Source organism: Rhamphochromis sp. 'chilingali', assembly GCF_963969265.1.
Source record: "Rhamphochromis sp. 'chilingali' genome assembly, chromosome: 10".
NCBI classification, from domain to species: Eukaryota; Metazoa; Chordata; class Actinopteri; order Cichliformes; family Cichlidae; genus Rhamphochromis; species Rhamphochromis sp. 'chilingali'.
The window spans coordinates 22,239,396-22,251,274 of record NC_137937.1 but is presented as its reverse complement, the minus strand read 5'-3'; the positions used below and the strand labels follow the sequence as shown (position 1 = coordinate 22,251,274).

The 11,879-nt window shown below is 38.3% G+C and overlaps 1 protein-coding gene across 2 annotated transcripts; it reads right to left on the bottom strand.

The window, feature by feature from the left end:
- Positions 1-817: 817 nt before the first annotated feature.
- On the bottom strand, positions 818-9,808 carry wdr31 (WD repeat domain 31). 2 transcript variants are annotated; one of them, XM_080893397.1, is made up of 11 exons: positions 9,507-9,808; positions 8,863-8,934; positions 8,592-8,724; positions 8,254-8,328; positions 7,995-8,139; positions 7,752-7,781; positions 6,247-6,347; positions 5,998-6,065; positions 4,749-4,890; positions 4,150-4,312; positions 818-4,028 (listed from the first exon to the last, which is right to left on the bottom strand). In XM_080893397.1, the coding sequence occupies exons 2-11, from the start codon at positions 8,907-8,909 to the stop codon at positions 3,832-3,834; spliced, it is 1,101 nt and encodes a 366-aa protein (XP_080749523.1). In that variant the 5' UTR covers positions 8,910-8,934; positions 9,507-9,808; the 3' UTR covers positions 818-3,831. The 2 variants fall into 2 exon arrangements, with proteins under 2 accessions (XP_080749523.1, XP_080749524.1); XM_080893398.1 differs by lacking the exon at positions 7,752-7,781 and having other exon boundaries at positions 819-4,028.
- Positions 9,809-11,879: the final 2,071 nt, after the last annotated feature.

Here is an 11,879-nt window from a genome sequence, read left to right as displayed (position 1 = left end):
GACTGAATGTCTTCCACTTTATGATTCATTAATAATTTTAAGATCTAAAGTTTGTTTGTGCATGTGTGTGTGTGAGAGAGAGAGAGAGAAGGAGAAACACATTGCTTCATGCCCAGTTTCATAATACACGATAAAAGTAAATGGCTATTTGGTTTGCAATTCTTCGCCTAAACAATTGCTTCAATATTGTAGTATAGCTAGTAATTACTGGAAGTGTTCTTTCAATTATATTTCTAACACTAGGTGGTGCTAAAAGGTTTTATTTGGTTGCTAAAAGGCCGTGATTGTTTGGGAATAGGTGCTCCCATTCAGCCAGATTGGGAATTAAATGATCACTTTTGGCAGCAGTTATCCCAGCAAAAATACACGATACTGTAAAAAGCTATATATTACACTCAATACTCTTATTGTAAGAAAGTGCTCAGCCTATAGTTCAACCTATAGTTCCAGTATGACCATCACAAATGGAAAGAGCATTACTGAAACAGTGAAGTAAGGATTGGAAACAGTGGGAAAACAGTGATCTCAAAACAGGCTTTCGTGGTAAAGCAAAACAAATAACCTTCAGAAAATTGCCAGTGCCTGATGAGAGAAAAATGAAGTTGTACTTGGCAGCTTTCCTGTGTAAACTTTATCATCATCATTTATTTATTTATTTATTTATATAGCATTTTAAAAACACACCTGGTAGACCAAAGTGCTGTACAACTTTACCAACAGGAGTGTTTTGTTTTGTAGATTTGCATCTCTCAAATTCATGGTATTACTACAAATAGTTTCATATAACCGTGTTATTAACCTGATGAATTTAAAGCAGTCCTACGCAAGGTGGTGGATAAAATATAAGGCTGTGACCTAGATAAAAAGTCATCAGACACAAAGAGCAATAAAGCTTTACCACTATGACACGAAATGCTTTTATTGCTGTATTATACGATATCAAACACACAGAATGAACTGAGTCATCTGGCAGCTTGACAAATATCCAAACAAAACTAAATCTCACCTTCTCTACCACTGGTTTTCTTCCCCAAGGGTAGATAGAATAACTGCTGTGGGGACTTCTTAGCACCTTTTGACAGAACAATCCATCATACTTGGAACAATCCATCACCGAAACTCATTAGTTTCCTTGCAATCTTTAGTTGCTACCTATCATCTATCTGGAACAAGCCCATTTTCAGCAAAGACTACACCAACATTCACTCCCCCGACACTTTATTATATACGCTATGGTGGTACTGGGTCACTTTTGACTTCAGAAGGGCCCTAATACCGAATGACATGGATTCAGTGAATTGCTGGAAACTTTCCTTAGAGATTTTGATCCATATTAACATGATAGCAGCTGCTACAGATTTGTTGGCTGCACATCCACGACATCTCCTGTTTCACCACATCCCAAAGGTGCTCTATTAGATTGAGATTTTGTGATTGTAGAGGCTGCTTGAGTACCATGTCATGTTGAAGAAAGCAGTTGTGATTTATTTGAGTTTTGTGACATGGTGCAGGACGTCGTCAGCTACAATACTCAGGTAGGCTTTGGTATTTAAACAACGCTCAGTTGGGACTGAGGAACCTAAAGCACGTCAAGAAAATATAGACACCATTATACCACCATAAGAGGATACAAGGCAAGATGGATCCATGCTTACATGTTGTTTACACCAAATTTTGAGACTAAAATTTGAACACTACGCAGAAATCAAGACTCATCAGACCAAGCAACATTTTTCTGATCTTCTATTATCTACTTTTGGTGAGTTCATGTGAACTGTAGCTTCTGGTTCCTGTTCTTAGCTGACAGCAGCGGCACCTGGTGTGGTCTTTGCTCTAGCCCATCTACTTCAATGTTTGACAGGGCGTGCGTTCAGAGATGCTCTTCTGTAAATCTCGGTTGTAACAAATTGTTATTTGAGTTACTGTTGCCTTCCTATCAGCTCAGATCGTTCTCTCTATTCTCCTCTGACATCAGCAAGGCATTTTCACCCAGAGAACTCCCACTTGCTGGATATTTTCAATTTTTAGATAGCCATAGTGATGGCTGTGTGGGAAAATCCCAGCAGATCAACAATTTTTGAAACACTCAGACCAGCCTAACTGGCAAAGTTGAACAAATGTACCTAATAAAGTGACTCTGAGCATATTCCACAGATGAGCATCCATATGTTGTATCTGAACTCATCTCGCAGCACATAAAATATAAGTTAGTCATTGTGGTTCTCATCCCTGACCAAAACATTTTTGTTTGATTAAATTGGAAGCTTAAGCAACAACTGTCCTTGTGACAGATGGCCATCTAGATCTGTAAAACAAAAAAGGTGAATGCTGTTGTATTTAAACTGTTTAAACCTACACTGTAAATACAATAATAGTTTGTTTCATATCTCCAAAACAAGTTCAGTTATTTATGAAAAGGGTTGCTAAACTGCAGCGTGTACTTCAGCATCTGCAACACTTAAATTCTTCATCAGCCTTGATTAAATAAGATCTAAAGTAACTGCTGGAAAGTTTTATGTGGACAGCCTGCACAGCATTTCAACTTTAGCTTTGCAATATTTCGTATTTTCCGTGTTTACTGAGTCAACGTTTTATTAAAAAAGTGGAATTACTCTGGTATTTTGCATAGTACTTTTAAAAATTACAGTTAACACTACAAAAAACATTCAACTATCAGCTGCTTTTCACAAAAATATCAGGATCTCTATCTTTTTTTAAAAAGAAAAAAGTCTTTGTCCATTTACGTTTACATGGCAACCAGATGTGTTACAGTTTGGTGTTGTACTGACCTGATCTTTAAACCCCAACAGGTTGACGTTAAAATACAAACCAATAAATATTATCAGCATACAAACAAGCTCTTTTGCTGACATCACATTTGCTGACAAACAAAAAAACCAAAGAAAAAAAAGAAACATCAGGAAAACAAAAAACGATTGCTTATTCTGGGCTTCAAATTCTCCTTCATGGCTCATGATGTATAAAAACTGACCAAACAGCAGGTTCACTCCTCCTCTTTTCACCGTGCATTAGTTTGTGTTTAATTGAGTGCTTAAGTTCTTGTACTGTTAATTATGAGACATCCACTCAATCTGATCCTTTGTAATCTGGGCAGTTCAGTTTGTCAAAATTAATCCACTAGTCCAGTTGTTCAATTGTTAAGATTAATTAGCACCACCTAGTGCCAGAACTGTCAGTGGTAGAAAACGGTGACCAAACTGCAATCATCTCACCAACAAAAGCAAAACAACATCTGCACCAAACTATAGCAGCTCATAAAATTTTGTAAATATTACTTTGGGCTAAATAGACAACATCAGCAAGTAAGTCAATGTATACAGAGCCTAGACCAACAATACAACAGCGAGAGGCTGTCTAGTAGTTTTTGGCAATTTAGTTAACTGTGCAAGAACTTGAACCACTCAATGTAAACTACAATCACCTATTGGAATGGCTGTTTACCCTCATGGTACATATTTCTAAATAAAGTGGCAGTTTATATATATAAAAAAACAGGTAAATCCTGCCCTCCATCATGTTACTCTGGTGGTGACTGTAGGTATGATTTCCTGTTTTTAGTCCCCATGAAGAGTATCTATGATGGACATCCATGGTGGGCCAGAATTGGACAAAAGTTGCATCTTCCATACGTCATTATTGTCGCCTCTTTTCACTGCATGGCAGTCTAATAAATCAAAAATGTTTATAGAAATAAAGTCTGTAAAAAATAAATAAATAAAATAAAATGACTTGATTTCCGTAGCCAGCGATGCGTTCTCGCTGAGTCTCTGGCTGTTCACATTATAATTCACACCTGGCACTCCTTGGGTGTCAAAATCGTGCCACAACTTTAACATCCAGACCCCCTGCACCACCTGCACCAGAACTCTGAGCCTGCTGTGGTCCCTGGTCCACCTGGATATGATGAACGCCATTGTTAAAGCTGGCACACAACAGATTGCTGGAATCACTCGGTGCCAACGAAACCAGTGGACCGGCACCTTCCAGAGACAGCGTCCCTAAACAAACTAAACAGAGGACAGGAGAGACAAGGTTGCAGCAAAGCCAGCACAGAGATAAAAAAGGCAGAGTGGTTTTTCATTATTTATTTTGTGTTGAAATGGTTTCATCAGTGAGTAGAGGTGTTACCTGCTGTATGTTGATCCCAGATTTTGACAGAGCTGTCATGGGAGGATGTTCCCACTCGAGCTGTGCCACCAGGATGCATGGGGAGAAACACACTGCAGGCTGTGGTTTGGAGGTGGCCTCTGTACTCCACAACTTTGCAGCCAGGCTGACGCAGGTCCCAGAGCTAGTAACCCACAGACACAAGTCCACCCATCACAAATCTCAGTGTTTTATGTTCCAAAAGCATCGGCAAAATCAGTGGAGTGTTTGAGATACTGTGAAAAAAATAATCTGATCCATTTTTCATGAGGGCAAAACCTCAACCTATATTACTTTGTATTATACTCACTCTAAATCTCTATATTAAATTGGAAGTTGGAAGTGAAGCCCGCAAGAAAATCAGTCAAAGACAACAAACACACAAAACAAATTGTGCTGCATCAGTTCATAATTTTAAACTGGCAGAGCAAAAGAAATTGTTCATTCCAATTAGTGTGTCTTTCACACCAACGTAATACAACCCAGACAATAAATAACCTAATGACAGCCTCAATCTACCCAATATCTGTGCATTTAGAGCTTTACAGACAACAACAAACACATATCTCCAGAGGTCTTACTGTGGCTTCACACCCCTGTCCTCCAAAGCCATTGCTACTGGACACCAAGTAGTTTCCATTTGGAGAGACATCACAGTGGGTCTGGATGTACTGCTTAGCTGGAAAAGTATTGGTCACCTGCCATACACGGCTGTCCCACACCCTGTATACATAAGCAAACCATTACTAAAGAAGGACATTTAACACACGTGTAAGAAAATGCTGTGTTTACACATGAGAGTGCATGTCCTTAGGGTCTTCTACTTTTCAGGGTGAATTTTCCAAATAAATCGCAACACATGCTGATTATCCCCAGAACACATCCTAAGTCTCTAAATGTCTTAACTGCATCAAATGCTTAGGGTTCAACATGATCAAGGGGTCATGGATGTGTTATCTAAGTGTTAGGCTCTGTAATCACTTTACTCTCCCAGGATCTTGAACAGTAAAAACTCCAAAAATGTTGGCTTTGGTTTAAAACATTTTCTAAATCCCTTGATTATACATTATATATGACTCACATTTATAGCCTTACTAAAATAAAAAAACAAAACAAAACAAAAAAAAAAACAAGCAGTATTGCTTTGTGTGAGTTTAGGTTCAATGCCGAGGCTTAATACTGTCTCTGGTGCTCTAATTGGCTGCTGCAGCTACGTTTTGGCTGACTTTATGTGGACAACAGCAGTAAGTCCTTCAGCATTAAATAACAGGATAACAAGGGTTGCATAAGTTCATGTTAAGGTTTGTGTTACTGTCTGATTTGCTGTCTTGGTGTACTCACAATATTATCTTTTTTCTTCTATGGCATTTCAAAGGCAGAAAGCGTGTTAGCTCCCAAAGACACGAGGTATTTTTGAATTTCAGCAATAATTTAGAGATGGGGTCAGGTCACGGACAGGAAAAGTGCTACAAAGTAAAAACTAGGTGAACGGTTTAATTTCCCAATCCAAATTTTACCACCAAATGGGACTTGAACTCACCTTTGACTGATTGAACAGTCAGACATGATACTGACTTAGCAGAGAAAATAGGGAAGGCATAACTGAATCTATTTTTTGTGCCACATAATTCAATAATAAAAGCTGTAGATTGACATCAAGTATATCTTTTTCAGTGTTACCGAATGAGAAACATCCCACTCCTGCTATTAATTACACATAAAAAATCTGCACTCATTTGAGATTTAAACAAATCATCATATTTTACAGCACACAAAATTAATTTCCACTGAATTTCAATAATAATACAGCAAAAGAAAATCCTTCTGTGCCTTATAGTCTTATCCTCGGAGGTCTGGACAATAGAGGAGCTGGCTGGAACCCAGCATACATGAGTCACCTGGAAAGAGACACAGGAAAGTGGAAAAATCTACACCCTGCGGACAAAGGATCTAAAAGTCTGATTAAGTAGCTTGGTGATCTAATTATTTCTCTCATGTGCTCAGGTGTTTATCTAAAGCAGCCCAGTATGCTTAGTACGCAGATGTGAACACATAAAAATATAATACTGTTACTCTTACCAGGTTTCTAGATATGTTGTGTCTCTGTTCACATTTTGCAGATTCTATATCCCACAGGCACATCCAGTTGTCACGAGAGCCAGTGCACAGCTTTCTTCCATCTACCGACCATAAAAGAAACACTTATATTTGGTGCAAATCGTTAACCTGAAATAGATGTTGGTGTGCAGCCAGAAGTGAAAATAAAAACTCTTACTTCCAATAAAATGAGAAAATCCGACATTCCAGGTAGTGCTAACTTTCTACTAATTAAGGCAAATTATTCAGTCAAGTTGAGAATAGCCATTTATCATACCACAGGACACGCAGAAGAAATACTTCAACTATTATAGCTGCTATATGAATATGGGTTCACTTCAGGGATATTTCATCTTTCAGTATGATTTGGTTTGCTAAGAAGTCACATTTCACACAACACACGCATGAAAGCTGTGGTCAAAAGTTTACATGGAAATGACTGTCATGGTAATTTTGGTCTTTTAATTATTCCAGGTTGAATCATTGTACAGCATACATGTTTAATGATTTTTATAAAACAAGCATTGGGTGCACAAGTTTGAACTTATTTTGGATTTTCTCTAATGCACACAGAGTCAAAGATACGAATACACCCCCACTAACATTTAGTTAAATGTCCCTTGGAAAGTGCACTTTGACCAGACACTTTTGGCAGCCATCAACAAGCTTCTGGCTGGATATTTGACCACTCGTCTCGGCAGAAATGGTAAAGTTCTTTGAAACTGGTTGATTTCCTGGCACAGACTCAGCTTTTAAGCGTAGTCCATAAATTTTCAATAGGGTTAAGTTCGTGAGGGCCATTCCAGAAGCTTAATGAGCCATTCCCAAATAACAGCAGGTTCCAGGATCATCAGATCAACAATTATACATAAGTTACTAAGATGTATTACAACTTTGCCATCGTCTAGAAGAAGACCCAGACTTTCAGCCTAAGATGAGAGGAATTTGGTTAGGATGTTTTGGAACACAATTTGGGTATCTCCAAATTCAAATTGCACCCAATTCTTTTTTAAAGTTAATAAAGATGTATATTGTACAATCACTCGACCCTGGAAAAACAGTTCATCAACAGATCATTAAAAGCCCAAACTTATCATGACATTGACGCCATGACTGTAAGTTTGACCAGACCTTTACAGATGAAATGTGCTTATTTTTGTTTATACATTTATAGTAAAAGTGTTCAAAAAGTGAACAACAGAAAAGACCAAAAACAATACTAAAACTGATAAAAATGTATCCAAAACTAAACATTTTCAAACAATAAAAACTAAACTGAAATGAGCTAATTCATTCTGCAAGTTACCTCTAATTAAACTGAACTGGTAACAAAAACTAGAGCTAATTAGGTTTTATTTTGTTTTTGTCTGTTTTGTTGTTGTTTTGTTGTTGTTGTTTTTTTTGTGAGGGGGGGTTGCCTTTGTTTTTGTTTTAATTACACCAATTCTGCTTTTTATTTCATGCTTATGAAATGTCTTCTGAGGTACCTTTGTTTTTCTTGAATTGATTGTCTGCAACTGCAAAAAAGATACTTGGGGATAAATAAGAAGCTATCTGTACAAAGATATGACAGAATACACTTACTAATTGTGTTTTATCATGCACTTTAACATACTAGAAATCAGAGACTGGTACATTTACCTTAAGCAATATAACCTTTAAGACAACACTTAAAACATTTACTCACGTCTGAGGAGATTCATTGTGTGTGAGTGCCTGTGTGTATGTACCAGGACTGATAGCTAGTCCATTGACCACCAACTCATGCCCACAGAATTCCTGAATAGGTTCGTCTCCCTGGTTGAGGTCCCACATCAGTACAGTTTTGTCCCGTGAGGCACTAAAGATCCATGTACTACCTGGATAACAAATCACCTGGTAGAGTACAGAATTCACAGGAGATAAGAGGAGACTGGGGAACGTGAAATGTGTCACACGTTTAAGGCGTCATTCCTTTATCAGTTTGTGCGCACACGGTATTGATGTTACCTTGGTAACCTCTCGGTTGTGGCCCTGGAAAGACTGACACATCCGGCCTTGTTTCCAGTCATACACCACCACAGCCTACAGAGGTAGAGATGCTAATCACACCATGTTTAAGTGTAGTTTTCACAAAATCTATACCCTTAATTCATGGGTTTCTAATATAACCTGTATCATACCTTAGATCCAATATTGTGAGTCTTTTTTGAATTGGGCATTTTACTCTGTGAGCTCTATGATTTAAAATCACTTAAAACCATGATAAAGTTCAATTTGTGGCTTGAACATTTATAATATTTAAAGAGACTTAATAATCAGTACAACAGTTCAATTTTTGGCTTTACCTGGTCACTCCCGCCAGAAACACACAGGTCTGGACTGAGAGTGGTCACTGTGTTAATGGACCCATGATGTGCAGGCTCATACTGCACCACCTGACTGTCAAAGGTATTATCTGTCTTCTCTGCCTGAGATGCCCTGTACACACACACACACACACATAAAAATACACACATACATAAAATTGCAAAAACTTTAATATGTAATAATATATATAATACAGACACACACACACACACAGACACACAGAGAGAGAAGGCCTAGCACAAGTCTCACCTGTAGAGCTCAGACCTCTTGCGGAACTTGCTCTGTAGTTTGCCCATGTCTGCCTAGGAACCTGCAGTCACACTGACACACACAGAGAAATGCCATCAAACTGAAAAATCACGCTTCATAACAACTAAACGCACATGTTGTGGTAGTAACGATGAGGGATAACTACTCGGACTTCACTACAACCCTACAGTTCACTTAGTGATTGTCTATCCCAGAGCAGTGCTTAATGCAATAGCTACATTAGGCACACACTTTCTGTGCTTCTCTTGCAGCTAAAAGAACAACAACAACTAACTACTTTGTCTGTTTTTAGTGAGTTAGAAGCCTTGTGTGACATTTTGGTGGAAATCATTCAGCAAACAGAATACAAACAGTACTTTCTCACACACGCACAGCTACGCCCCACCCTCGTTATCCCGGTGTACTCCACTCCACAAACAAGCGACAGGAAGGAGAGGGCTCAAATCCTATTACAGCGGCATCATTACTGTCACAAGGTATTAGTCACTGGAAAACACCTGCTAAGAACTTTGCTGGCGATCATTATGCAACGGTACTCGGTGGATTTTAACCGTAGTTAATAAAGCTGAAAAATGGATGATGACTCGCGCACACTTGTAGTGCACAGAAGCAGGGTTTCTTACCTGTCACTGGCAGGTGTCGTCGCTGGGTGATGCAGAGGCTGAGGAGCTAGCTTGCTAGCATGCTAACTAATCTTTATCTGTCATTCTAAGAAAGATCAATGCATTAGTGGCAGTAGAACATAGACGGGCACGCGTTAAAGCTTGGAAAAGTTGTTATTTTAACAAAAGCGAACCGTTTCCCACACACTGCCATGACAGACCGCTGTCCTAACTGCGTGGGAAAGTGCACAAAAGTGTCTTTTTAACTGCAAAACACCCATCCCTCCCTCCGTAGCGACCAGGGAGCGACGCTTTCTCGTAACCAGGCGAGGACGAGGTCACGTGAGAAACAGAAGGAAGTAACCGGAAACTTACAAAAATAAAAGCCTGTTCACTGTTTGTTTCTATAACTGGACAAACGTGAACACAAATGAACACAAAAAAACACAATTTTTTAGGAATGTTTGTTTTTTCAGGAGTAATCCAGGTGAATGTACTGGCTTTTGGGTATATTTCACCACAGGGTAGCTTACTAAAATCCTCTTTGTTCACTGCAGTGTATCCATTGCCCAAGCTCATCATGTGCACCAAAAAATGCAAAACACTGCCTAGAGGGAACATTTTCTTTTCCAAAACCAGGACTTAAACTACAGTGGTATAGGCCTATGGTGGACCCTAATAATTTTATTTTCACATTAAAGCAAAAGCAAAGATGGCTTTTTTCTTATTCTTTTCCCCATGTATCCCCAGAGGCATTGGTTGAATTGCAAATCCTAAATGAAGATATTATAAAGTGTATATAACATACACTTAACTAGCGACAGCATACGACTCCTCTCAGTCCCCCCCCCCCCCCCAAAAAAAAACAAAAAAAAAACAAAAAAAAAACAAAACAAAAAAAGCAAAAAACAAAATTCCATCCAAAATACAAGTTTGCATGTTTTTAGTGGAGGAATTAACACTGGTGAAGCATTATGGTTTGGCAGCATGGAACATGGTTTGTTTTAAGTGAAATCTCCTCATTAAAATCAATTAAACTTGACAGGTTAGAAAGTCACTGACCTGTGGATGACTCTCCCTTTAGAGGGCCGGTTTGTAGACATTTATTATAGGCACAGGCTGAATAAACTCCCCAAGCTGCAAATCTGGGACACCTCAGACAGGTCTCTGGACACATAACATTAATTCTACTACTTGAAACAGTTCTCCTCTTTACATCTTTTATTCAGGTTCTTCTTCAGTCCTTTCTTTCCCAGTTGCAGTGAGAAAAGATAAGATCAGCGAGGCTTCATAAACTAGATTTGAACAAATACATCACATGCAATTAACCACTGAGTCACTGGCACGCCCCCATTTAAACGGTCTAAATAGGCCACTTAGTTAGGTTACAATCAACACTGCTCAATACCTATGTGAGATGACCTCAATTCTAACTTTTTTTGCTTGCAGCAAAAGGCTTAATTGTGTATAAATATAGTTACACTTTTACAATATAACAAATAATCCATGTTACTCCAATGTTTAAGAGTTTTCTAGTATGAATGTGTATATTTTTTCTCTTACTTTGTTCTCTAAAGAGCCATTATCTTTGTATATACGGAGATCACAACCAAACGTTGCTATTACATGTATTTTCATATTTAAAAAATGTTTCGAGGATTCCTTAGCTTCCTTAGAAATTCTTCCTTTGAAGTTCCTTAGCTCACATGTACTATAATTGCTTTAATGTGTTAGTGGAGTAAGGCAAAATTTTAAAAACGCATAAGGTGGCTTCACTTTGCTATAATCCCTAACTCAGACTTGATGGTGCAAGGCCCATTTGCTTCACCCATGTTACGCATTGCTGAAAGCATTAGGAGTGTACTGTACAGTTCTTTTTATGAGGCAGTTAAAAAGTCACAAAATCTCGGCAAAACGGCCACTCATGCTTTCCATTTTAAGGTTTTAGATAATGATAGTGGCATGTGACTACATGGCTCAAATTAAGAAGTAAAATGGAAACAATGCAGAAAAGAGATTTAGGCTCAAGATCTTGATCATTGTAATGCTTGAGACCTCAATTCTAAACCCATTCTCATAGGCAGAATAATAAAAAGTCTCCTGTATGCTCAGGAGCTACTTAAATGACAAAATTCAGTTACTGGAGATATCGTTCATTTATAGCATTGAGAGAATAGTTTTGTTGCTCAATAGTAAATGGACTGGTTCTTATAAAGCAGTTTTCTACTCTTTGTGAGCACACAAAGTGCTTTACACAACTCGCCTTATTCACCCATTCACACCCATTCATACAAGCACTTTTTCCTATGCTTTTTCTTTTTCTTTTCAATGTGACAGCTTTTGAAGGTGCTCCTGGTTTTGATGTCTAATTGCACATGATTCACATGTGTGCTT